The following is a 25,254-nucleotide window of genomic DNA, read 5'->3' as shown; positions in this document are numbered from 1 at the left end:
TAGAAATTTAGAAATAAAAATGTAAAGTTCTTTTACTATATGCCGACTGCTGATTTAGCTTTCTTATCAATCAAACATGTAGACTTACACAAACTGTGAGGATGCAGTAGCAGACATAAATACAATGTTGTGATATATCGACTTGACTATTTGATTTGTTTTGCCAAATTTGACTGTAAGGGAACAAAATACCGGATATCAAGTGAATACGTACTTTGATTTAATTTTCTAACTTAGTGAATGGGACAGAAGTGACGGATGCAAAACAAGTGTTAGTTATAGCTTTGATTGAATTAGAAGTTGTAGGGTGTCATGACGTTACTCTATTTCTCTGATATTGGACCCACAAAATGAACAGGCTGTTTTTGTAGTGAGAAGAATCATCTAAAGTCTTGATGACTCCAGTGGGTTTATTTTTGCACTCCTCAGAAGCACCAAGCAGGCATTGTGGTGGCCAACTCTAACATGGACCAGTGAGAACTCTATTTTGATCACTCTTGTCATTAGAAATACAAGGTTAAGACAGTAACAGCAACATAAGATGCCCTTATGGTGACAGTTTGGTCAGGTGACACTTCTCACCTTTTTCTTATATTCCAAACATTAAAAAAAGGCCAAAACATGTAAACAATGTTGAAAGAACAAACAAAAAAACATAACAGCACCAGACACAAACATATCGACATTAGTATAAAGAGACGGACTGAGTCAGTTCTCGAGACTTAGCACCAGTACACATCCCCACTGTCAGTCCAGCAGTCCGGGGACAAGAAGGCAACGCAACGCGGTACCAAAGTGAAGGCTGTGTTGCGTTCAAGTAGGTACCAAAATATCAAACTCTCTCAAGCTTTTCCTAACTTTTTTTGTCCTTCAAATGTCAGTTGAGAGTTTTTGCTGAGTTGTCATGAAGGAACAGGTGAAATGCGTCACTTCTCATCGTCGTCTTCCACTCTCCCCCACTCCTCCCCCTCCACCTCTCCATCATCATCCTCATCCTCATCATCATCCCCATCCTCATCCTCAGCATCTTCATCCACATAATCCCCCCAAGTGTCATACACATCCCCTCCTACGTCCTCCTCTTCTTCGTCATCATCATCATCATCATCATCATCGCCTTCCTCCAGCAGATCATCTCCATACAGCGGCTCATCCTCCTCGTCTTCCACTATCTCCATCTCCTCCATGTCATCCTCTTCTTCCTCCGCTTCTTCATCGTCATCTTCCAAGTCCTCCATCTCTAACCCACACACCTCCCCGTCCTCCACCTCCCCGTCCTCTCTTTCGTCCTTGGAGGAGGTGGGAGTGGAAAACCCTTTCCCTTCAGTCCTGTCTGTGCGGAAAGACCTGCTGGAGGGGATGAAGCTCGAGGTAGCAGTCTTCGTGTTGATATAGAGACGAGGAGGAGGCCCCTCCCCGGCCGTTGCAACCAGGCCAGCAGGGGAAGTGATGGGAGCTGAACTGGCTCCTCTTGAGTCTGGGCCCAGCGAGGACGTGACGGGCGCAGCCACGGCCCCCGGCCTCATGGAGGTCATGTTGGGCACATATTCACGAATCTCCCCAGGCTCCAGTGGGTCAGGTCCACAGGGGTCGTGTTCACTGCAGGACAGCTTGCCGTCCAGTTTGGAGATGAAGAGCATGCCTTCACGATGCTCCTTACAGTAAGAGCTGGGACACATCTCACAGAACGAAGCTGCCTCTTTACCACAGGTGTCACACTGGTGCCATGGACACTCCCATCGCCCTGGAGACAAGATCACTGTCATTACCAACTGAGGAAAATGCATGAAGGCTGAAGGTGCTAATAGTACGATTTTTGACCAAAGAGATCAAATATAATAAATCACTATACTTTGCACAGCAACAGCTGTCTAATAAAGCTCATATAGGTATGATCATAATCTCCATTTGATTAATGACATCATGGCAGACACAAAATGCATTTCTCCTGAATCAGCATGTTATTTGGTCTATCGTCATTCAGAATCAAACAGTCATTAAAAATGTTGATATTTCATCCAAATTCAGCCCCACATTTTTCAATACTACCATGACTAAAATCTGACAATTTCATAAAAATGTTTACATTTGACCAAATTTAGTCAAATCTAATCTGGCAACTCGAGACTTTAGACTATATAATGTCGCTCTCGTAGAATAATATGGGCTCCTCATGTAACAGTCACCGCCCTCCACCTCTACTTGCCTGCAGGCCTCTTGGCCAGGTTGAGGCAGTCGGCGTGATAGACCTTCGGGCAACCCGGCTTCTTACAGGACACGATCTGGCCCCCGTCGCCACAGCTGAAGCACTCGTCTTCCCTCTCCTTGGTCACTTCTTGCTTGGTCTTCTTCTTCATGGGCATCTTCCTCTTACCCTCCTTCAGTTTCAGTTTCTCAGCTGATGGCTGGTTCTGATCCAGAAAAAGAGACGTTTCAAGGCAGCTCTTCTTTGAAGTTGTACATTTAGGAAGGGGTGTTTTTTTTAAACTATTTTTTAAAAACCTCTTACCTTTGGCCTGACCCCCAGGAAACCACTGCAGTTGGGTGCTCCACATTTACAAGCAGTTTTTCCATTGCCGAGACACTCCAGGTTGTAGTTGAAATTCAGCTCCACACCTAAAGTACACAGGTCTTAGATCTCTGCTGCGCTCGGAGGTGTAGATTGTAAATTATTGACATAATCTGCAGTCTTAATCCTACACAATACAAAACACCAAAGTAAGAAGCAGGCTGTCACTCAAACCTAATGGGATGTCTTGTAGAGCAAATAGCCCCACCCTGGTGTCCCCATTCACAGTCCACTTCTGAGTCTCACAGTTTGGCTGGCAGCAGTGGTTCATGAAGCGAGCCTGGTTCCCCTTGGGCCCGGCATCAATGATCCGGTCCTTGAACAACAAAATACAAACTAGTTTGCACAACGCATCAGGTATCGAGTGTGTTGCTGAGCAGTGTCATATATACAGAGTGTTGCGGTTTGTGATCAATGGGCCCACAATCACCTTGTTCAGTGTCAGCATGTAGAAGTTGCAGATGTCGTTCTCCTGGGCGTGTCTGATCCTGGCACGGCATTCTTCTTCATCAATCATCTCTCCCACATACTCACTCACGAAGGCTCCCTGAGAAGCAACAGAAAAAAAAATTAATACCGGAGCGAGATAAATGAAGCACAGTCACACACGCTGGTTGTTTTCTTCCGACGTACCTTCTTGATGTCCGACAAACCAACTAAACCCCAGCCGCGGGACAGTGTTCTGAAAATCTCCACAGGAGTGTACTGGCGCTTTGTGAAGGCCTGGTTCTGACATCGCTCCCCTGCTGCGCACACCTGAGGGTGGCACTCATACATCAGCATGCGGTTAATGCACTCGGAGTCGATGCCGCAAGGGTTCTCCTCAGACGCCTTACAGTTGCAACGTGGGATCTCCGATAGGTCAGCCGTAAAGATCTGCACCTTACCAATTGGCCGGTTGACCTAAAAGACAGACGGAGGGGAGTGAAGTGTTTACCGAGTATCTCAGTGAGCTGCTCTTTAGTCAGGCTAGAGAAGCACAAATGAGCATGCAGTACCTTAATGTGCCGGTATGGAGGAGGTTTCTTGTCATTCTTTCGGTCCTCCTGAAGCTGCTTCATCTCCTTTTCGGCCTGGAGCTCTCTGAACCGCTCTGCTGCGTCAGTCAGGGCTTGAAGGACAGAAAGTACTCTCACAATTAAAACACAACCCACATATCAAAAATAACACAGCATTGTATTACTATCAAAAGCAGGAACATAGATCTAATATAAAATACAATAATGGACACAAGTACATACCCTTTTTGTACACTGTATCTGCTCCCTTCCCCATTTTCTCTACGTTGTGAGTGTCCCCCTCCATGTAGGGGAAGACTCTGGCTTGGTACGTCCACACAAAATCTTTGGAGCCAAAGAATTGCACTGGAAACTCTCCCACCTCATGTTTCATCCTCAAGATGTTGTTTGGGACATCTTTGGCGAGACAGACTTCTGCAGGCCACCACCTGAAGAGTCAGATCAGGTTTCAGAATTATAAACACAGGTACATTTAGCTGTTGCTTAGAGACACTATAGGGGAAGCCATGTTGGGACCTTACCTGTACCGCCCCCATTTGACCCACATTATGTCCTTAATACGAGGCCTCTTTCCAGATTTGCAGTCATTGCAGAACCAGCTGCCCTGTGGCATCTCGATATTCAAACATTCCTGATGGAAAGCAGCAGGACAGGACTCACAGCACAGCAGACTGCCCCCTACAAAACCACCGCAACACGCTCTGATTAGGTTCAGCTACACATTGTCACAACTTATTTTATTTAATAAACACTCTAAAAACCCAAAGGTCTCCGATTTGCAACACTATGAAACAAACAGGGGAAATTAAGCAAGTCTATTTATGAGGCGTAGCCAGTAACTAAATAACAGTTTTATCTATATAATCACACGAGGAGATATGGCATGGAAACTCAACTGGGAATGTGCCAATTTTCATTCATCTGTGTTATTAATGATGGTGTTAAACTCAAAATATGTGGTAATGTAAATACATATTCCCTTAAAAGCAGCACTTTGCCAAGAGGGAGCATGTATAGGATGGGGCATAGAAATGAATTTACAACACATTATGCTGTCCCGAAAAAGAACGAACAGTGCACTTTCAAAAACCAGACACTTATGGCAAAAACGCTTGGTGACAATTTGGAAATAAAATGAGACAGTTACACGTCTCACAAGATATTATAATGTGTTTGTGATCACGGTAGTCAAGGGGTTTTAATGACAGGTTAAAATGACTGTGAAACCGGACCACACTTACCCTCAGAGCACACAAAGCACCAGCTAACGTTGATGTGTTCGTGGTTCTTGCAGCCCTTGCGGGCAGTGAAGTGGTTTGGACAGAGGAAGCTGTTGTTTGCCAGTACCAGGCTGCCGGCTGCCATGCAGTTGTCATTGGCATGATAGGCCACAGGGCAGCGAACACATCGAGCCAACCGACCTGCGATAAAAACACAGAGGAGCAAAGGCATCTTAGTCCATGCACATCTGGACATTTAACTGCAGCTTTGCGACACACAGTGCTCTCAGTCAACTGAATCGAGCGACCGATCGAGACTAAATCCTGTGCAGCAAGTGTTTTATAGAGCCAGGTCAAATTGACTTATCAATGCTTATCCAAAGCATCGAGCAAATTAGAGCAACACAAGTCATTGATGGGCTGCAGGAAAGTCAGAGAAGAAGATAGAGATGAAGCTAATTAGCACATGATCCCTAACAATAGTGAAACAGTGATAGCAGGTGCAGAGCTGGTAAAAACAAAACAAAAAACATGGATCCATTTAGCAGTCAACACTACAGAAGGTACTCAGTCTTATTAGCTTCTTAGTGCGTGCACATTGATGCTAAGCAGGTCAAAATGTAGTCAGGGCAACAGTATCACCTTCGCCAAGTGGATTCAGTGGCATCAAGCACAATGTGCAATGTTAAACAAAGCAGAACAGGGACTTTACTTTTTTTCATGGCATCCAGTTCGTCGCTGATAAAATGTGTAATGTATGACGCTGTAAAATCAGCACGGCTTCAAATCATTTCTAACAAGTCGTAGCCATATCATGTGGATTAAATCCATAAGCAAGAGGGGAGCTTACCTTTAGTGCTACAGATGTTGAGAGGGTTGGTGATGTGGCAAGACAGACACACATGCAGAGGGCAGCGGAAGCCTTTGTTATGTGGCTGCGTGGCCGAATATGGCAATATACAGTCGCTGTGGTAGAACTTCCCACACAACGGTATGATGCAGCGCTTCACCCCATCACCAGACTTCTTACACACAAAGCATGTGTGGACACCTGAAGGCAACCGCGAACATAAAAGTAACATTGTTAAAGTGTTTGAGGACACGCATGTTATGACTTCGTCAGACACCAGTAGTACCCACCAGCTTTGCATTCACAACAGAGGAATTTCCCCTTGGGAGCCACTGACAGGCCAATACACTGCGGGTGAAAGGCTCCATAACAGTGGCCGTCACACACCAGCAGGTCGCCTGTCCTCTCACACACCTGCACAAACATGCACAATAAGGACCGTGGTCATGTGCCGGGAGCAAAGCCATACAAAGCAAAACAAAATATATACTTTCTGGTCGATCATCTCACCTGACAGACATTCTCCTTTAAGGATGTAGCACCTATTTTCCCTTTTACATCCACTTGAGAAGAGAGGCTGTCATTCAAACTAACAGACAGCAGCACCTAGAGACATGAGGACAGAGATACTGTTAACACTTTTCCTCTCTGATTGATGACCATTGTCCTATTAGCTGATCAATGCAACATGCCCACCTCAGGTTTGGGAGTTAGTGTTCCAGTGTGTGCATTTTGTTTCTCCTCAGTGCTGCAGGCCTCCAGCTCGGCCTCCTGCTGGGGCGTCTTAGACCCCTGAGGACTGGGAGGCTGGTTTTCAGTGAGGACCACGGGGAGGTCTTTGCTTTCTGACTGCTGTGTGGCAGCAGAGGGTGCACTGGATGCAGGCTTCTCTTTCTTCACAGATCCAACCTATCAAATGTGAGATGTCATTGTGTTTAGGATGGTAAAAATGTTTTTAAATTATACTGTTTGGTGGTATATTAGGATATTGCTTTAGAGTTGTGCTTTTGTAGTACCTGAGTTTTCTTGACTAAGTTGTCTTGTCGCTTTGGCTCCTAGAAACCAAGATTGTGAAATAATTTAACATTTCCTCGTCCAAAACACCAACTGTGATAGTTGGAACACCCCCCTACGGCCATCTAAATCACGACATACCTTCTTCTTTGTATGAGCAACGACCACTTCTTCTATGGTACATTCCAGCACCTTGTGAGACAGCTTCCTTGGCCTCTTTCTGTCTTGGGCCAATAACCCTGTATCTAAAGTTAAAAAAAACAATACTGCATCATCTATTTTATAAAGAAAATTAAAGAAAAAGAAAAATCCAACCACAAACATCGGTATTTCATAAATCAATAGATTTTAAATATTCTGTCCAGCAACCATTTAACATCACACAACAAAACTGTGGCTTAGACATAATATTCACAGTTACACTCATTTACCAGATTCAGGAGGTAGATTGGTTTCTTCTGCCGTCTCTGCACCAAGGGAGGGTGGTGTTGTGGCTGGAAATAGAGGGGATGCTACGGGAGAAAGTGCATCCGGAGATGGACTCTGTTCCGGCTCTGCCGAAGCCTCGGTGGGCTCAACAGAAGACGAGGCTGAGGTAAATATTCCCGGTGTGGTGCAGAGATCATGAATTGCTGTCATCCCCGATGTCTGCTGCGTACACAGAAGCACATGAAGCTTCAAGTTCCATTGATATTCTACGTTTTCCTGAGATTAAAGGTCAACCAAGTAGCTATTTCTTTTTGCAATGATCAATTGATAACCAAGCAAGAAGACCGTAAAACGATAAATCTATTAGATTCTTATGGTGTGTAATTATATCAACTATGCTGTAAAAATGTAGACTTTAAAACAATTTACTTCACACTGATTGTAGTTAGTCTTGTGAAAAAGTACCAGGAGATTAGTTAGTTCAATGTTTACAGAGAAAAATACCCTGAGAGCAAATTTGAAAACAGAATATCTTGAATCTTGAACACAGAATATTCAAGAACCAAGTCCATAAAAGATACTTCATAAATGCACCAGTTTGTACTTTCAATTGTCGCGTAAGGAAACTAACCATTTTGGAAGATTCTGAGGTGTGTTTCTTTGATTTCTTTTTTGGGACAAATATCTGCTCATACTCCTCAGTTGACTCCAGGAGCCTTTTAGTTGGTTTCCGGAGACGCTTGTTCTCTGACTGTCCTGCGTAGACAAACATAAAATACACGTTCATTTACACATTCATTAACTTGGGGGATGCTTTTGTCCAAAGTGATGTACAAACGAGGTCCAATCCAAGCCCCAGTAGATCAAGGAGAAGTCTTCTTCTTCACATATACATATACAACATGTTCTTACTCATTTTAGTGAACTAATTAAACAGCAGCAGTTTGGTCCTACCTGCTGCGCCGCTTGTCTCCAAGAAGAGCGAGTCGTTCTCTGCCTGCTTCTCAAGTCCCAGATCAAGATCTGGTGATGCGCTCATGTTGTAAGACCCGTTCATCTCAGGGGACGCCTCACTCCTAACTTCACACCTACTCTCAGCAGCCCCCTCGACCATCTGCCAGCGCTTCTTTGGAGCCACTGTGGACCCCGAGTTCTTATCGAGGTAGCTGGCCGAGGGATCAGCGGCGGCGGGGGGACACGACCCGGGATCAGCTAAGTCAGCGTGGCCACTAACGAACTCCCTGCCGTAAGCCAAGTCAGCCAGGTCCGAAGAAAGCCCAGGTATGCTGAGATTTAGTTTGGCAGGTAGTCTTTGTTTTCTACGCTGCTTTTCTGAGTTCCCAATCTGAGAGCGAATAGGAAAGGGTCCACAATGGTAGGTGTCAGCGCACATGATAGCTTTAGTCCTATTCTTGCTTTTCCCCGCTGTGCTTTTGGTTGATGTGGACTTCCCTGACCTCCCATTCTCCGTTCTGATCACTCGGGTTTTACCATCACAAGAACCCTTCAGGTCTCCTCCTGTAGACGTAGGGATGACCAGGGGCTCCTCCTTGATCACGACTGGCACCGGCGGGACAGCCAGAGGTTTACCTTCCTGCTCTCTGGTATCATGCATGTCTTTCAGGAGCATCAGAAAAGTGCTGAATTTATAATTGGAATCAGGCCGAAATGCGGTCTGCTCAGAGTCACTGTTGTCCTCCTTCACAAGAGATTTAAACATGAGTTCCTTGACATCCTGGAAAGCATCCATTGGAGACAGAGACGAGGACGGGGAAGTAGATAATGATAGATCTGTGGTTTCGGTCTTGACCAGAACCGGTTGCACGGTGGGCACACCTGAGTCCACGCACATAGACTTTAGCAACGAGCCATTACGAATTTGTTTCTTATCAGGCTTCCTGGCACGCCTTTTTGGAGAGCTGTGATTTGTCGAGGGTAATGCATTGCTGGGTGATTCCCAGTTTGGAGACGTTTCAGTTTTGATGGGCGCATCAGTGGGTGTGTCATCCGCCTGGTCATCTGTCGAGTTTTGGTTTGTGGTCAGTGCATCTTTGAGATCCGTCTCTTCCTCTGCTCTCAGCGCCCCCGTCATCAGACGACTGCTGGCAGGGAGATTCATAGAGTGCTTTTCAGTTGAACTGTACGACAACTCATGACAGCTGCCCGAACTCTGTTCAGAATGTGTGTCTTTAGATGGCAATCCTTTTGTTAAAATGCTAGAGGAATCACAGGGATCTGGAGAAGGGTTCACTTGTTCCGTCAACTTTGTTTTAGCTTTTGTCGAACCTTGTTCTTTTTTGACCAATCTTTCTATATTGTGTAATGTAGACACTAATGTACGTTTAGGACGATGCAGTATTGGAACCGACTCCAGGTCTGCATAAGGTGAGTCTTTTGGCTCCTCTTTCAGTGTACAAGTAGTTGTATGAAACTGTTCCGCCATGTTTGTGATGGCAGATGAGTCCTTTGATCCACCAACTATATGACCAAATATGTCTGACAAACATTTCTTTTTCTTCTTACAAGCTTTGCTCTTATTGTATGGAAGTGAAGGAGAGTTTTTGACAAGATCGTGCTCATTTCCGTTGGGGGCCATACTGGGTGACGGGGGCCGACTAGTATCCACAGGGACAGAGGGGGGGGCGTCCTGTGGCTTTTCGGTCGGGAGTGGGCTGGGCACACGCTCCTCTCCATTCTCAGATACTGAAAGCACACTTTCAGTATCCTTTCGTTCTGGGAGCTGACCCTCAGCTTCTTCCACACTGACTTTCCACGCAGTCAGTAAACTTTTGGGTATCTGCCGAGAACAGAAATAACATTGAAAATAGTGTTCACAATAACATTGTATTATATTTTCCAAGTAATGTCATGAACTTACCGTATACTTGTAGTCTTTCTCCTTCTGCTTCCCTCTCCGTCGAAGCACAGGTAGATCTGAAAACTGATGGCCGCCCTCAAAAGGAAGAATGGCATTTCCGGGGACCCAGGCACATTCTGCAATCTCCCCAATGGTTTCAAGGTAATACATCCGACAAGGACGGGGATGGGGAACTGAAACCAAGTATATAATGTGTAAATGAGTAATTACCTTTCACACACACACACACAGTATAATTCCTTTGGTTTGCATTAACCTGTCAAGTAAAGGTGGAGTTGCAGGAAACACTTTGACAATTTGATTATAAAATGAATAATCGGATCAAACTTCCTCTCCTTCACTGCTCGTTGTGAATGACACCTCACCTTTCATCTTCGTGTGGATCCCCTGGCGTGGGTCACAGTTGATGTGGCACGGCCACCAGGGCCGTCTGTTGAACTTAGCCCACACCACGTCCCCTTTCATGTATTTCACTGCAGGAAGAGGTTTTTTCTTTGGGCTATTGGACTGACCAGGACAATAAAAAGACAGAAATGTTGGTATTGTATATCCAAATCTCGTTCATTTTTTTTGTAACAGATTCAGAGATTAGATCATCCTGTGCATTACTTACCTTTGCGTCTTAACATTATATTTACACAGTTAAAAACCTGTATTATCTTCGCACTGATTTGTAACTATTCTCTGTTGTTCTGTGTTCATATTTTAAAAATGTTGCTCCCTAGACTTAGTCAAATTCATTTCTGAAAGATCAATTCAATTATACTTTGAATGGCATGGTTACAGAGCAAGTGGTCCAGGTGCAATGACGTTATACTTAATTATCACTTCGACACAAGGGCATTCTTACTGCCTTTCTCAGTGGAAATACATAACCAAGAAAAACGTTAACGTCACGTCGGTTGCACAGAGGTACAGACAAAGTATCCCAGGTGTATCGTACTCACATTCGAGTTGGTGCCAGCTGGTGAAATAAGTCCAGGGTCAACAGGAGATGCGAGTTCACTATCACTGTCCGATTCCTCATCGAAGCTCCACCCGTCTCTCATAGTGATTTCTGGCAGTGCGCTGGGGCTTAGTGTAGGGTTGAGTTCAGATATAGTTTTGGACATCAGGTTAAAGACAGTAGGTTTGTATGTTCTTTTATCCACCCCCGAGCTGCTCGTGGTCTTACTGTCAGTCACAGTTCGATCGCGACTCAACTTTGGGGAGTGGTGAAAAGGTGCCATGTCCTCACTACTACTGTCCTCCCCCTCTTCCTTGATGTCACTGCTGTCAAACAGCGTGGATTCAAAATGCAGGTAGCCGTTGGGGATGGGAGAACAGCGCTCCATGCTGTCAGGACTGTGACGGGAGAAGTCCTTTCTATTCACGTCCTGCAGAGTCTCAAAGGGCGCCATATCATCATTGCCCAGAGATGGAGGCAGCTGGACTGATGGTGCCTCAAACTCATCATCATCATCATCATCATCATTATTATCCTCATCATCACTGATCGGGCTTGCACAGTGCAAGTGGTTCCTCGGATGAGGGTCCCTTTCTAGGTCAGGCCTGTTGACCCCAGTGTTCAGGTCCTGCAGCCTCTTCAGCGGGCTGTAGCACTGAGATCGGTCTGGCTGTTTACGGCTCGAGGAGGGCAGTTGCACGGCTGATGGTTGGTCTGACCCACGTCTCACAATGCCACATTGGTTTCCATAGGAAGTGCCCACAAGACCATTGCGGGGCCTCAGCTCTGGCTGGCCAGAGCCAAACACTGAGCCCACCCTAACAGCCGGCCTGTATGACTGGTTCATGTTGTCATGGCTATATCCTGTAAAAAGAAAAGAAAAAAAGGCAGGTTAGACGAGGGGAAATGTACAATTTAAGTGTGTCCTTTAACTATAATCCGTGGAGGTTAACATGCTTTGTATACTGTGAATTCAATAAAGCAGAATCGGAAATAGAGCGACAATCACGTAAAGTAAACAGAAACCTATAAAGGAATAATCCAGCCACGAACTGTGCCTGCGCGCGCACACACACACACACACACACACACACACACACACACACTAATAAGCCGACATTGCATGGCCTCCATACTAGAGGCCGGTCGGACTGCACAAGACAAAACACCCCGCTGGCCCTCTGCTTCCACACGTTTCATTCACAAAGTACCAGAAAACAGTCGCCTACCGCTTTGTCTGATGGTTGTGGGTCATGGCGATCGCTGCCTCGTACAGTCAATGGAGGAGCGCTGAGGCTGTAGTAGAGGTGGTGACACTGAACCATCACAGAAACACAGTGAGTGGCTCACACAAACAAGCTACAGCCACACACCGACATAGGAAGCTGCTATTAACTCACACACACAAACACACACGCGCACACACACAAAAAGGCTGATCGGCACTAAGTTCACAACACTATCAACACGTGGAAAAACGCGAAAAACTCACCATTTGGAGGTCGGTCAACGTGAAGCCACCAGCGGATGTTTGATACTGTGGCACAAAGCGAGTGTTTTCCTCGGTTTGTGAAAGCGGATCTGCACAATCCCAGCTGCAGCGGCGCGAGCAGTAGGCCGAGGCACAGCTCTCATTCTCTGCACTTCATCGCCTGATCAGCGGCGGCCCCCTACACAAAAATGTCACCTTAAATAGAAAATAACACGCAAATGTCCTCACACAGCGGCGAAATGGAGTGTGCCCCAATCAGTCCCCGAGCAGCCACAGCAGCTTATTTACTACATGGTGTGTGCCTGCTGTCGAAGTGCCCCCGGTTATGTTAAAACAAGCCCAGACTGACTGTGATGGTGAGCAGCAACCAATCGGCAATGCTACCCAACCCCCCGTCTGCATAGGGCCGTGACACTCACCCTGCTAACAGGCACACACACGCGCGCGCGCACACTTACAGGCACGCAAACACACACACACACACACACACACATACGCGAACGTGCGCGCGCATTCACGTCCAGGTAAAGTTTATAATAGTCAGTGGTAGTAAAGCCTGTATTAAACAGCTTTATGACATAATAATCAGTAATGGGTGTTTGGGATCATTTGACCCATTTCTTCGCGTCGGTGCCATTGTTTCCGAGCCCAAACTCTGCTGACAGGCCCGTGTGGCGGAGGGAGATCGAGAATACACAAATGATTGCACTGCGCAAACAGCCCCACGGCCTCTCCGGTCAAACCAACGCCGCGCGCCATGTTGCCTTCGCACAGAGGGCTCTGACATGAGGAAACAGGCCGCTAGGCGCTCAGGAAAAGACGATGAGGGAGTCAGTGGGGCTGTACGCGTGCATTAAATCAGGGTTCGCTCCGATTCAAAAGCGCCCTCACATAAACCCGAATACAGATTCGGTGCGCTCGCTGCAGATCAAAGCACACATATCCATAAACACGTACACCCAGAGAGCACAATAGGCTCCCAGTCCTTCAAGATCAAACAAAGACCATTCAGTTACATGCCGACTTGACAGCAGAGGTGCTTAAACGTTACCTGTGTGCTGATGTCTTCTCTCTGTGTTTTTAAATAGACTTATACGGGTTGTTCATTCAAATCGTTCGGTGGTTCATTTCCTTAACCTGTCGCGTGAATGGGTCAGTAGAAGCACCAGAGACTATAACTTATTCACCCACAATAATAGATTAGCTGTCTGGCGTTTACATTAAAACACGGCCAATTGTCTTTTTAACCAATTATACGAGCACACTGTGGAACAAGACGACCGAAAAGTAAGACCATGGGTGTCATTTTATATGACAAGGGATAAATAAAGGTATTATTACAAGGTGAATATGTTGTCTGGGGACACGGGCCCTCTGGTGTCCACAGGGGAGAATTGCATGCTTTCCATTTGAGAGGAAATAGTTATGTGGAAAAGACAATTTCTTTTATTTTGGTTTCACATATAGTACATTATCATTGATTACTTATATCACAAAGCAGAACATGTTTTATGGAGACATTTCTTTCCTAATTAACAGCATTAACAACATACATGTACATCTGGAAGAGGCTATTAAGTGAGTTTGGGGACAAAAACAGGCCGTCACAAGACATAGTAAAAACTATATTCACAAAATGCAGAAAATACTGTGTTAAAAAGGTTATTATGCAGTGTTCCCATTTTAGGTTTGATAATATCACAAAATAAAACACATTGAACTGGACAACACAGAAAGGACAACTATACATCCACATATTTATGCCCAGGAAAAAGCTGATGTTGAACTGGCTGTACTTACATTTGCTAAGAATGTAAAAAAATGTCACAAAAAAACTAGCCATAGAAAAGTAAAAGCAGAGAACAATAATATGTCACACATGGGTACAAAATGCTTGAGAGGAAAAAGAGTCACTCTAGTGAAGTTTGAACCACAAACTGCTAAATTCCTTATTTTTGCCAATACTGATTAGTGTGATTAATTCATACGCATGCATCTCTGCCAAACTGGAATAACATACTTTTAATTGTCATTTATTATGAGAGGATGAAGAAAATGTGAAACACTGTACAAACACTCATTCAGAGCCATTTCTTGATGGCAAAAAGTTATTTCCGCCAACATTTGTGAGAAATGTTTTCTGCATCTTGTTGCTCATACACTGTCAAATGTTTTTAAAGCACGGGGGAGTAACCTGCAGATCTATTCGCTGGGTTCATCCACTTTGCCACTGGACTCACAGAGGGGTCTCTTCTCCATCATAGCGTATGGAAAAGGTGGAACATCACAGCCAGTGAAGTCCAGTTTCTTGGGAACACTGCAGGTGCTAAAGTCCAGTTTCTTGGCGCCGTCACAACCAAACTCCAGCTTCTTGAGCCGAGCTAGACTCTTGATGCTGCCGGGGGGCCTTCCAGGACTGACCTTATATCCTGCTGCTTTGGTGGTACCAAGGGGCCTCCCTGGGCTGGTTTTGAACCCAGCTGCTCTCGTTGTCCCAAGTGGACGTCCAGTACTAGTACGATAACCAGCTGACTTTGTGGTCCCTGATGGCCTCCCTCTGCGCCCTGACTTCACTATGCCCTTCTTCTTCTTGGAGCCATCGGGCCCTGCAGCCTCACTGCCCCTGATTCTCACTGTCTGAGGCTGGAAGTCGTTCTGGGTGTTTTGGACTTGACATGCCATGGCTTTGTGCATGCCCTGTGGTAAAGGGGCTAGGCCGGCAAGAGACAGCTGCAAACCAGGGGTTGTCGGAGAGGGGTAGAATTTGCTGGATTGTGTGCTACATAAATCAAAGTGGCTGGCTGGATGACAGTCCTCTGCCAGTCCACTCATACAATAGTCACCGTTGTTGCTGGTCACTTGATGCATCATTTTCTGTTGGGAGGGCAGATAAATATAGAAATTAGATAGAAAAACTACACGTCTAAAAACTACACGTGTACCCAGACAAACACAAAGAAGCTTTTTAGTTTACTTTTGGTGGCGCCAACAGGCCTTTTAGCGATGCAACACATAAGTGATGGAAAGACAAAGCGAGGTAAACTCGGCCTACAGTTTGCAACAACAACAACAACAAAAGATTGCATACACACAAATACATTTTCTCCTACGCTAATGCTTACCTATTTCAAGAAGGTCAAACGAATAGTTCGTACCTTTTTTGTTAGTGGATGTTAGATGGAAAGGGTTAATTTCGGATCGCATACATTTTCCTTCTCTGGCAGTCACAACATCTTCGTGAAGACGCCGTCCGAACTACGTCCTGGCGACCATGGCTGCTGCCTTGAAGCGGGACCGCGATTTCCGTCTCCTGTTTAATTTATTTCATGCTCATTTAATCCTTAAGCAGAGGTTTAGATCAGAGAGGCAGCCATTTTCGCCTGGAAAAAAAAATGTAATAAAACAGGATGCGCCGAGCACGCATGCGCACAAAGGCATCCAGGAAACGCAGAGGCAGATCAGTCACCCAACGTGGTTTTTTTTAAACAAAGACTCATCTAAACCGTGGGCCTCTATTTACAATATCAACTCAATTATAACCGAATCCAAAAACTATATAATTCTTACATTGTTAATTATTATTTTTGACTGTAACTAAACCATGTGTAAAGATCATCATTACTAGTAACAGATAGGAAATATGAACAATATAAACAGTGACAACAAAGACCATTCTCCATAGTTTTGTACGTTTTATTAACATCCATATCAACTTAAGTATAGACACTGGATTTTATGTAGCAACTGACATGCCAGAACAGATAGCATTATACATTAATCAGCGTTTCCCCCAATGGTCGCCTTCGATCTTTCGCTAAATTAAGTCCACAGGACTTAAGTTTCCTTAATGAGCTTAGTCAGCTTCTGAATCTTTGTTTTAGTGGACATGTCCACATACTTGTCTCCGATACTGACGATCATGCCACCCAGGATTGAAGGATCCGACTGTGAAGAGACAGTTGAAATTACAAATGACTTAAAATGATTAGGGTCAGACTGGTTTATAAATCCCCTTTACTTACATATTGAAATAAAGTCACACCAACTGCAAAATATTAATGTGTATAATTTTGGGATCATTCATTCACACTGTACCTTTGTTTCCAGCTTGATAGTTTCATTCTTCTGAAGAAAGCCCTTGAGGGCTACTTTCAGGTCAGCAAGATCAACTTCACCCAATGGCTAAAATGGATAAATATTAACTGGTAAGATTCTTCAACATGTATACAGTATATATGCAATTAATTACTTTGAAGTGACTGCTAAAACATAGGGACTGTTATATTTCAGGTGACATGTTTTCTAGTGTAGGATCTAACAATGTTGTGGTGGAACATACATGCAAGTCCATCCATTTCATACCTGAGCAGTGGTGACGGAGCAGATGACCTCTCCACGGTGTGCACTCATCATCTTGCCAAAGGCATTGATAACATCACCAGTTAAAGTCAGACGACCATTGTCAGACAAAACATCTGCAAAACAAAAAGCAGGATATGTTTGAGCGAAGTTGAATACGTTGTTTCTCTGCAGTACCAACTGACTGCCAGGTGCAATGTGTAATGCAAAGCCGCCTGCTTTAAAGAAATAGGGGGGAGCATTTCACCTCTACTCCTGGGTCCGCACAATCTAAATTTAGCCACAAATTGTGATTTTTTAAAAATTTGTTTAAAGCCAACCAAGAACAGTAGAGCAATAATACACAAAACAACAACAAACTGCAGAAAAGCCGAGAGACGGTCAAAGTAACACTGCTATCTTATAATCTTCACATGTGTCATAGGCCTATAGATTACATTAGCCAGCTGTTAGTTTGTGCCACTAATCAGGTTTTGTACAGTCTGTGCTTTGATAGTTTATTTGAATAAATCCAAAGTGACAGAAATCATAAAATGATCCGCACCATCATCTAGTTTATCTACACCAAACTTAATATAGCACTTCGATGCGGACTGAACCATAGGGATTGTGGAGCTTGCCAATTGAAAAGCCATTTTTATTGTGCGTGTGTGGGTATATATATATATATATATATATATATATATATATATATATATATTATCATAGTCACACGATCTGTGACCTCTGCAGAGGTCAAAGATATTAAGAGCTGCAGTTGATTTAAATGAGTTGGTGCTTTACTGTGTGTCCTCTAACTTTAGAAAACACGAGAAAAGATATTTATAAAACATTGCATATTCAAGTGTACTTGTGATATTTCAGCACATGACTTCTATGAATAAACAAAACTATATAATGCAATTTGCATGTTGGCTCCTGTTAGAACACTTAATGAAATAAGAAAGTGCACAAGACGTTAATTACCGTGGCTTGTTTGTAGTACAACAATTAAGTGTTTGTATTTCATCTGAAGTGTACTGGTGGACTCATTTTATTATTTATGTCACTTCTATTGACAAATACTCAAACTTATTTAGTTTTTACTATGATGTATACACAACCACATGGACTATACATTCAAAGAGTCTACCTATGGTCTACTTAGCTATGATTAGGATGATGCCATGCTAAACTACATAGCAGCAATCAGTGATCACTCACTGATGAGGTTGAGTGTGATGGCTGAAACCTTGTCCTTTGCAAGAGCATCATGGAAAGTCTTCTGCTTGATGCTGCGCTTAACATGAGGATTCATTACAATAGTGGAAACACTGGGCTTCTTGATCAGGGCCTGAAAAACAAGATGGACACAGCAATAGGCAATTAAATGTATGTGAATGAATGAATTAGCAAAATCATTAGATCATTATCCCAATGCTTTATTCCTCTGTTATACAGCACATTTATTGACCCCACACACACAATATAAATTACATATATCTTCACCTTGGGATGAAACGTTGCAGAAAACACCACTTTCATTCATCCATTCATCTACAATTGACATCAAACTGCTATTTATTGTCTTAATTTTGACTTACAGACACTTTTCCCATCTCCTGCTCCACTTGGTCCAGTTTGTTCTGCTTACTGGCAGCTGAGAACAGAGCCGTGGCATAGCGGCCCTCCACTCCATAGACCTCGATGGGAGACTGTGAGGACAAAAACACACTGATTAACTAGACTGCGAACATTATTCCTACTAAACGAACAGTTATGCTTCGTGCAGCCGGACGTCATTTACCTTAACCAGTTTTGATCTGATCACAGACGTGCTGAACTGGCGCACCTATAATAGAAAGAATGCATGATGTCAGTAAAGAGAGACCAGAACTTTAACTGGTTTAACTTTTAGCACGCGTTGTACCATTTACGTTACTGACAGCTAGCTGGTAAGCTAACACGTTAGCAGTCATTCAAGTGCAATGGCCTGTGTGGATTAGTTGGACATTTAGCGTTAGCTCCTGGTCTCCAGAAGGAATACAATACAATATGATATTCTTTTAAGCATAAATAGGTCGGTCAACGCTACCATAAAACGATTAAAATCACCAAAAATGGTTGAATGTCTTACCTGCTGCCCTAACATGAGTGCTGCCATTTTCTCCTCCAGCTGTCCAGAGTAGAACAAGCGACTGCGCATGTGCTCTTCAGAGGGAGGCGTCCTCTAACGAAGCTTGTGGTCAATGTAGTCTTTTCAGTGTGGCGCGATCTGACAGGGGGGCAAAGGCTATCTAAATGGGGAACAACACTTTTTTTTAAATTTACATATGTCTCCCTTTACTCATTTCGAATTTCTAAAAAAAAATATAAGTTTGGTAAAATGTATATTTGATTTTAAAGCACATTTCAAGTAGCAGTAGCAGTAGTAGTAGTAACTCAAGGTTGTTTAATCTAACCTTCAGACAAGTTATATTTTATTATATATTTGTTTGTCTGTTTATAGGCAGTGTAACGGGACAACTACTTTCATGAAACTTGGTTGAAGGGTGTAGCACGGGCCAAGGAAGAACCTATTATTGTGGAGCGGATTGGCCTTGGCAGAGGTCTGCACTTTCCGAATGACCTTCTAGTTAAAGCATATTTATACAACTGGAAGTTCATTATATATCCCCTACCTTAAAGAATGAGTATTCACATGTCTAAAAAGCAAAATGATGTTCCTTGTCGACTCCAATTGCTCATTTAAGCACTTTACAGAGTAAACCCCTTTACTGACTAAAAGATCGACCTTAATTGAAGCAGTTACACTGCACTCCAAATCGCACACTTTTTATTTTTACTTTTAGTACTGCAGCTGCTAGTACAGAGTATGCACTGTTGCATGCATTCGTTCAAAGGGGACATACTACTTAGTCATAACATTGCAGCTTGAACCAATGCATTGGGACATATAGCTAATACTTTTCTGGTATACTAAATATGGTATAGTTATGGTGTATTGGAGCACACAGTTGGTAACCAATTTTGAAAGCTACGTCTCACGTGTTCTCCCGTGAGAGCCAATAAAATAGTCTGATTATTGACATGTGTTTTGTTTTTGTGGAGATAGGTACACAAATAAAGTCTTTGGACATTTAGAAAAATATACTCATTAAATGCATTTCAAACTGCATTCAAATGTAACTGTACTTGGGCCTTAGTTTGAATAAATACTATTTGTGTGGTACAACAAGGACATCAAGCTTAATTCATACAACTACATTAAGACAACTAACTGACAAGAACAAAACAAGTTACTTGTATACGTTTCTAATGTGAAACTTAAGATAAGAAAATATAGAATTGTGTCTGCCCCAAAGTCAATTGTTGTGCAGCAGTTGTAATACAAAGTAGGAAAGAGTGTTTTCCCTCTTAATCCTCCACTAAGCTAGTTAACTAGCTAGTGTTACTGATCTGACTAGTTAGTTATCGATCTAGTGCTACCTTCCTGACTAGTTAGTTAGTGTTACACAGCGGACTGGTTAGCTGCCAGTGTTACCTATCAAACATGTTAGTTGACTAGTTAGTTAGCTAACTAATGTTACATATATGACTAGTCAGTTAACTAGCTAGTGCTACCATACTGACTAGTTTGCTAACTAACTAGTGATACATGTCTTTATGACTAATTATTTAACTATGTAGTGTTAACCAGCTGGTGATACATATCTAGTTAGTTAGTAACTAGTTAGTGTTACCTACCTGATTACAGTGTTACCTATCAGACTAGTTAGCTAACTAACTCATGTTAGCCATCTGACTAGTTAGTTAACTATTGTGTGTTACCTAACTGGGTTACATATCTGACTAGTTAGTTAGTGTTACCTATCTGACTAGTTAGTTAACTAGCAAGTGTTACCTATCTGACTAGTTATTTAACTATTACCTAACTGGGTTACATATCTGACCAGTTAACCTAGTTATTGTTACATATCGGACTAGTTAGTTAACTAGCTAGTGTTACCTACCTGACTAACTAGTTAGTTACCTAGCTAGTGTTACCTATCTGACTAGTTAGTTTAATTTAATTAGCTTTAAAACACCCAGAACACCAGTTTAAAAATAGACTAAATAAAATGTTCTCACGGGTTAAACCTCTGTTACATTATCTATTATCTAAAATAAAATGTAAAATAGTTAACTGTTACTGTGAGTTCAACCGGTTCCCGTTTCCGTCCAGCAGAGGGTAACGTTAGATAAACTGGCAACTTTCTAAATAACCGATATCCATAAAACACCAACTCATCGAGAGAAAGAAAGATGAAATAAAAATAAACCTGTTACATTTCAATCCGCTCAGTCCAATAAACGACACTTTTTTCTTTTTTAAATCCGTCTGGAGGGACGCGATGACGTAAAGATGTTGCTCAGCCTCGCTCTGGACCAGTGGGCAGGGTTAACGTTAGGTCTACACGTACTAATATGTACTAATAGGTTTCTGCATGACTGTGGTCGTTTAACTAGGAGACGTCATTTCTGCATGTCATGTGAACGAGACACTTTTCGTCCCCACCAAACTGCAGGGACGCAGAGCTGTTGACGCATTCGTTTTCGCGGAGCGCACACACGCACGCGCGCAGACATACACATGCGAGCTGCGAATGACCAGAGAGCTTGTTAAGGACGTAGCCGGGCCACGATCACGTAATAACGAAACAGCGACTGGTTTTCCTTAGACATTTTAAAGCTGGTCGGCTCGCTAGCTGACGGAAAACCATGGACGACAAGTCTTTCACCAAGGAGTTGGACGGATGGATTGAACAACTGAACGAGTGCAAACAGCTGAGTGAGAATCAGGTCAAAGTCCTATGTGAAAAGGTAAGGTTTGCGCAGGGAGACAGGCTATCAACACCTGCCATTAGCTTTCTGCTAGCGGACCGTTAGCTGTTCACGTTGCATCTGCGGGATAGTCGGGCTCATAAACATGTATTGGCGGTACTAACACAGCTAATGCGCGTGGCCTTGCGTCGGAGCACCATTTGACTGCAGCTGCATGCAGTGCATCACTCAGGGAAGCAGCTCGCCAAGAAGATGGAGGAGGATGCCCGCAAATGTGTTCTCTCTAGCTACGCCCACTCCTGGTTCCTCACTGGAGTGCACTGGCACTACCACAACAAACTATAATACTCTTCTGTATATTTTGCTATATGCAGAATAAGGCACATTTAGTGTTACATAGTGTTAATAAGGCTTGTGTAACACACATGCTCATTATATACTCCCACATTGCACCATTCTTTATGTTACCTGTTAATCAGCATCATCTTGTGTTTTCTTGGTCCTCTATTTAAGGCAAAGGAGATCCTTACAAAGGAGTCCAACGTGCAGGAGGTGAGATGTCCGGTGACAGTTTGCGGAGATGTCCATGGTCAGTTTCATGACCTGATGGAGCTGTTTAAGATTGGGGGGAAGTCTCCAGACACCAACTATCTCTTCATGGGAGACTATGTTGACAGAGGCTACTATTCTGTCGAGACAGTTTCTCTTCTGGTTTCTCTTAAGGTAAAACAATTTTTTTTAATGACACTATGCCAATGATGCTGGCATATATGACAGATACAATTGGGATATGAATTTGGAACTGGGGCAACGATAATGTTGTATTCTTGCATTTTGATGTAAACACATTGTGTCTCTGTAGGTACGGTTTCGCGAACGAATCACAATTCTCAGAGGGAACCATGAGAGCAGACAGATCACACAAGTGTACGGCTTCTATGACGAGTGCTTAAGGAAATATGGAAATGCCAATGTTTGGAAGTACTTCACAGATCTGTTTGACTATCTGCCTCTCACTGCGCTGGTAGATAACCAGGTAAGGTTGTGTTGTCAGGTGGAGCATGTGACATACAGCAAAGATACAGGGACTCATCATTTATTTTCTCTCTCTTCTGTCAGATTTTCTGCCTCCATGGAGGATTGTCCCCTTCAATAGACACACTGGAACACATCAGAGCGCTGGATCGCTTGCAGGAGGTTCCTCACGAGGTAACTTCAAGGAAGCACTTCTAGATTATATATTTGTCTGTAATTTACTGTTATAACAGGATGTTACAACATGTGTTTTAAGGAGTACGATGGTGAATGTAGATGCGGTGATGCTCCGACAATCTTGGAATTTTGACATCATATACATTGCACATTCATCACATTTCATTTATCAAGTTGAGCTGAAACAATTAAATGCTAATGAATTCATCAATCCATAGAAAAATGTAAAGGATTTTGTAATATTTTACATGTTTTTAGCAAAAAATCACTGGTTCTGTCTTTTCAAAGGTGTGTTTGTGTTCTTGGTCACCATTTTTTGACAATGTACAGATCAAGCAATAACTCAGTAGATTAATACATCATTTTAATGTTTTTAGGTGCAGCCCTAATAAAAGTCTATAGCTTGATAGTATCCTTAAACTTCAAGGCATTGGACAGATCTTGTGTTTGCATATGCAAGAGACTAAACAACACTGATGTTTCCTCTATTTTTCAGGGTCCAATGTGTGACTTGTTGTGGTCCGACCCAGATGACCGTGGTGGCTGGGGCATCTCACCTCGGGGGGCTGGTTACACCTTCGGGCAGGACATATCCGAGACCTTCAACCATGCAAATGGCCTAACTTTGGTCTCAAGAGCCCACCAGCTGGTGATGGAGGTACTTTAACTTTGTTTATCTGCTGAAAGTAATTCTGTTTTTTTAATTGGAGACCCTGCAGATGCAACTTTGACTTCATATGTTGTGGGTTTAAAATAAATAACATGCAAGTAATCTTTTGATTCAGGGTTACAATTGGTGCCACGACCGCAATGTAGTGACGATCTTCAGTGCACCAAACTATTGCTATCGTTGTGGAAACCAGGCAGCAATCATGGAACTTGATGACACATTGAAATACTCCTTGTAAGTGCATTTTGTTACAAACATGTAGATTTTTTTATGAACCTTTGGCACTTTCTTAAAAAAGGGATTATTATGGACTAATCTTGGCTTTTCTTTGCTTCAGCCTCCAGTTCGATCCTGCGCCACGCAGGGGGGAGCCCCATGTGACACGGCGTACGCCAGACTATTTCCTGTAAAGATCCCTGGCAAGGATGGCAAGAGGCTATACAGAGAAAAGAAGCATTCTTAACTTATGGACCAAAAAAATATGTGTGCCATTATCACAATGAAATGGAAACTCTCGCATCTAGTTAAAGACCACCATCCTTTCAACCTTTTCCTCTCTGTGCACTGTGCATGATGTTTTTATTGCTATAAATGATTGCTACTACGAACAATACAATCACAATACCTGCTGGTTTGTCGGGAAACATGAATGAACTGATGCAGAGAATAACAAGTAAATGTAAGTAATGTTTGTGTTGATAATGAGCAGAGTGTTTTCATATACAGTATGTAAGCCGCATCTAACACTTGGCATGGCCTCAAATCAAAGGTTGCAGTAAATATTATGTCAACTCTTTCTTTTTGTAACTGAAGCGCAACTGTTTATTTTGTGAAGTGAAATGATAGGTTAGACGTCGGAAATGAGTATGTTCCCTTTGCACTTTTGTATTTGATTTTTATCACATGGCACTGACAGACTTTGTTCTTTTTTTATACCCTGTCATAGTGTAAGTAGCCCTCCTTCTGCCCTGCTGTCTCTTATGGGAGTTAATGTAATTCATTTAAGTAGGCAATATTGGTACCGATTACATCAGTTGTAAAAAAGAATAACTCAATGTTTTGCAGCCACCACTATACGAAATAAAGACTGAAGTTGCTTCGTCATGTACTTCATAAGCAGTTTGTGGCATTATTCCCTCTCACCAGTCACCACTAGATGGAAACAGACTCCCAGTAGCTGCTGATGACCAACTGATCATCGTGATTATCAAGTTTACTGGGAATGTGTTCAGGACATTGGGTATTTATTATGTCTTTATGTATTCGAGGTGTTTGTTATATGATGATTGTGAAACATGACATGGATAAGGCTGCTGGTGTGCCAGAGATAACTAATTTAGCTTTTCATTGTGTTTGATGTTTTCCTTTTTATTTAAATATATATATGAAACACATATTGATTTGTCTCTTTTAAGGGAAACTTTTCCCAAGACCTTTAGTGTCGGCCACCAATTTCAGGCTTTTATAGAGTCGTATGTGGAAATCCAAAGTTTTACCAGTTATCAATTATTTACCGCCTGCGAATCAAGGTCGCGAGATGTCAGCGCTTTACCGGATGTGGTGCTCAGCTCGCTGCTGAAAATAAAAGCCTCATTCAAAGGTGTGACGTGAAATGAAACATAATCTTCCCACTTCAAGTGTTTTCCTAAGATTGTTATGTTTGGCAGAAGAATATAAAATCCCAGTGCATTTTCCAGACACTTTTTAGTTTCATCCTGTCGTCATTTAGTTAGTAATGTGTTGCCGCTGTGAGGAGGCACCTTTACTTTGAAGTCGCGGAGGGATGCGCCTCG

The 25,254-nt window shown here is 43.1% G+C and overlaps 4 protein-coding genes across 10 annotated transcripts; 1 reads left to right on the top strand and 3 right to left on the bottom strand.

The window, feature by feature from the left end:
* Nucleotides 1-392: 392 nt before the first annotated feature.
* nsd1a (nuclear receptor binding SET domain protein 1a) lies at nucleotides 393-13,686 on the bottom strand. 5 transcript variants are annotated; one of them, XM_034543396.1, is made up of 25 exons: nucleotides 13,469-13,686; nucleotides 12,418-12,595; nucleotides 12,155-12,241; nucleotides 10,927-11,789; nucleotides 10,345-10,486; nucleotides 9,980-10,152; nucleotides 8,056-9,898; nucleotides 7,733-7,857; nucleotides 7,104-7,323; nucleotides 6,814-6,917; nucleotides 6,675-6,713; nucleotides 6,355-6,567; nucleotides 6,169-6,264; nucleotides 5,949-6,072; nucleotides 5,659-5,859; nucleotides 4,830-5,009; nucleotides 4,110-4,266; nucleotides 3,811-4,016; nucleotides 3,568-3,680; nucleotides 3,203-3,472; nucleotides 3,000-3,116; nucleotides 2,744-2,885; nucleotides 2,510-2,616; nucleotides 2,207-2,411; nucleotides 393-1,744 (listed from the first exon to the last, which is right to left on the bottom strand). In XM_034543396.1, the coding sequence occupies exons 4-25, from the start codon at nucleotides 11,770-11,772 to the stop codon at nucleotides 927-929; spliced, it is 6,441 nt and encodes a 2,146-aa protein (XP_034399287.1). In that variant the 5' UTR covers nucleotides 11,773-11,789; nucleotides 12,155-12,241; nucleotides 12,418-12,595; nucleotides 13,469-13,686; the 3' UTR covers nucleotides 393-926. The 5 variants fall into 5 exon arrangements, with proteins under 5 accessions (XP_034399287.1, XP_034399290.1, XP_034399286.1 ...); XM_034543399.1 differs by lacking the exon at nucleotides 13,469-13,686 and having other exon boundaries at nucleotides 7,104-7,320; nucleotides 12,418-12,841; XM_034543395.1 differs by lacking the exon at nucleotides 13,469-13,686 and having other exon boundaries at nucleotides 12,418-12,840.
* A 157-nt stretch (nucleotides 13,687-13,843) lies between these two features.
* Nucleotides 13,844-15,825, bottom strand: si:ch1073-44g3.1 (UPF0461 protein C5orf24 homolog). Of its 3 annotated transcripts, none has more exons than XM_034544312.1 (2): nucleotides 15,540-15,825; nucleotides 13,844-15,291 (listed from the first exon to the last, which is right to left on the bottom strand). In XM_034544312.1, the coding sequence occupies exon 2, from the start codon at nucleotides 15,286-15,288 to the stop codon at nucleotides 14,620-14,622; it is 669 nt and encodes a 222-aa protein (XP_034400203.1). In that variant the 5' UTR covers nucleotides 15,289-15,291; nucleotides 15,540-15,825; the 3' UTR covers nucleotides 13,844-14,619. The 3 variants fall into 3 exon arrangements, with proteins under 3 accessions (XP_034400203.1, XP_034400202.1, XP_034400204.1); XM_034544311.1 differs by having other exon boundaries at nucleotides 15,573-15,825; XM_034544313.1 differs by having other exon boundaries at nucleotides 15,624-15,825.
* A 264-nt stretch (nucleotides 15,826-16,089) lies between these two features.
* On the bottom strand, nucleotides 16,090-21,212 carry atp5po (ATP synthase peripheral stalk subunit OSCP). The gene is made up of 8 exons (XM_034543839.1): nucleotides 21,085-21,212; nucleotides 18,893-19,052; nucleotides 18,563-18,607; nucleotides 18,360-18,470; nucleotides 17,980-18,109; nucleotides 16,780-16,892; nucleotides 16,513-16,599; nucleotides 16,090-16,362 (listed from the first exon to the last, which is right to left on the bottom strand). Exons 2-8 carry the CDS (start codon nucleotides 18,959-18,961, stop codon nucleotides 16,252-16,254), a joined length of 666 nt encoding a protein of 221 aa, XP_034399730.1. The 5' UTR covers nucleotides 18,962-19,052; nucleotides 21,085-21,212; the 3' UTR covers nucleotides 16,090-16,251.
* LOC117737713 (serine/threonine-protein phosphatase 2A catalytic subunit alpha isoform-like) lies at nucleotides 21,032-24,575 on the top strand. The gene is made up of 7 exons (XM_034543838.1): nucleotides 21,032-21,618; nucleotides 22,093-22,302; nucleotides 22,442-22,615; nucleotides 22,699-22,788; nucleotides 23,288-23,449; nucleotides 23,577-23,695; nucleotides 23,799-24,575. Exons 1-7 carry the CDS (start codon nucleotides 21,517-21,519, stop codon nucleotides 23,869-23,871), a joined length of 930 nt encoding a protein of 309 aa, XP_034399729.1. The 5' UTR covers nucleotides 21,032-21,516; the 3' UTR covers nucleotides 23,872-24,575.
* Nucleotides 24,576-25,254: the final 679 nt, after the last annotated feature.

The sequence above is a fragment of the Cyclopterus lumpus genome, chromosome 10 (assembly GCF_009769545.1).
Source record: "Cyclopterus lumpus isolate fCycLum1 chromosome 10, fCycLum1.pri, whole genome shotgun sequence".
Taxonomy (NCBI): domain Eukaryota; kingdom Metazoa; phylum Chordata; class Actinopteri; order Perciformes; family Cyclopteridae; genus Cyclopterus; species Cyclopterus lumpus.
The sequence above is the reverse complement of the archived record's forward strand: the minus strand, read 5'-3'. Positions and strand labels throughout refer to the sequence as shown.

What these genes read in the sequence shown, in the direction of transcription:
- atp5po (XM_034543839.1), bottom strand. Translation starts at nt 18,961, where the DNA reads ATGCGCAGTCGCTTGTTCTACTCTGGACAGCTGGAGGAGAAAATGGCA. An exon ending in TCAGATCAAAACTGGTTAAG is followed by an intron (nt 18,471 to 18,562) that starts GTAAATGACGTC and finishes TTGTCCTCACAG; the next exon opens with TCTCCCATCGAGGTCTATGG. An exon ending in CTATCAAGCTGGAAACAAAG is followed by an intron (nt 16,363 to 16,512) that starts GTACAGTGTGAA and finishes GTCTCTTCACAG; the next exon opens with TCGGATCCTTCAATCCTGGG.
- LOC117737713 (XM_034543838.1), top strand. Translation starts at nt 21,517, where the DNA reads ATGGACGACAAGTCTTTCACCAAGGAGTTGGACGGATGGATTGAACAA. An exon ending in CCCACCAGCTGGTGATGGAG is followed by an intron (nt 23,450 to 23,576) that starts GTACTTTAACTT and finishes CTTTTGATTCAG; the next exon opens with GGTTACAATTGGTGCCACGA. An exon ending in GACACATTGAAATACTCCTT is followed by an intron (nt 23,696 to 23,798) that starts GTAAGTGCATTT and finishes TCTTTGCTTCAG; the next exon opens with CCTCCAGTTCGATCCTGCGC.
- si:ch1073-44g3.1 (XM_034544312.1), bottom strand. Translation starts at nt 15,288, where the DNA reads ATGATGCATCAAGTGACCAGCAACAACGGTGACTATTGTATGAGTGGA.
- nsd1a (XM_034543396.1), bottom strand. Translation starts at nt 11,772, where the DNA reads ATGAACCAGTCATACAGGCCGGCTGTTAGGGTGGGCTCAGTGTTTGGC. An exon ending in TCCTGGGGGTCAGGCCAAAG is followed by an intron (nt 2,412 to 2,509) that starts GTAAGAGGTTTT and finishes TTTCTGGATCAG; the next exon opens with AACCAGCCATCAGCTGAGAA. An exon ending in CCTGGCCAAGAGGCCTGCAG is followed by an intron (nt 1,745 to 2,206) that starts GCAAGTAGAGGT and finishes TCTTGTCTCCAG; the next exon opens with GGCGATGGGAGTGTCCATGG.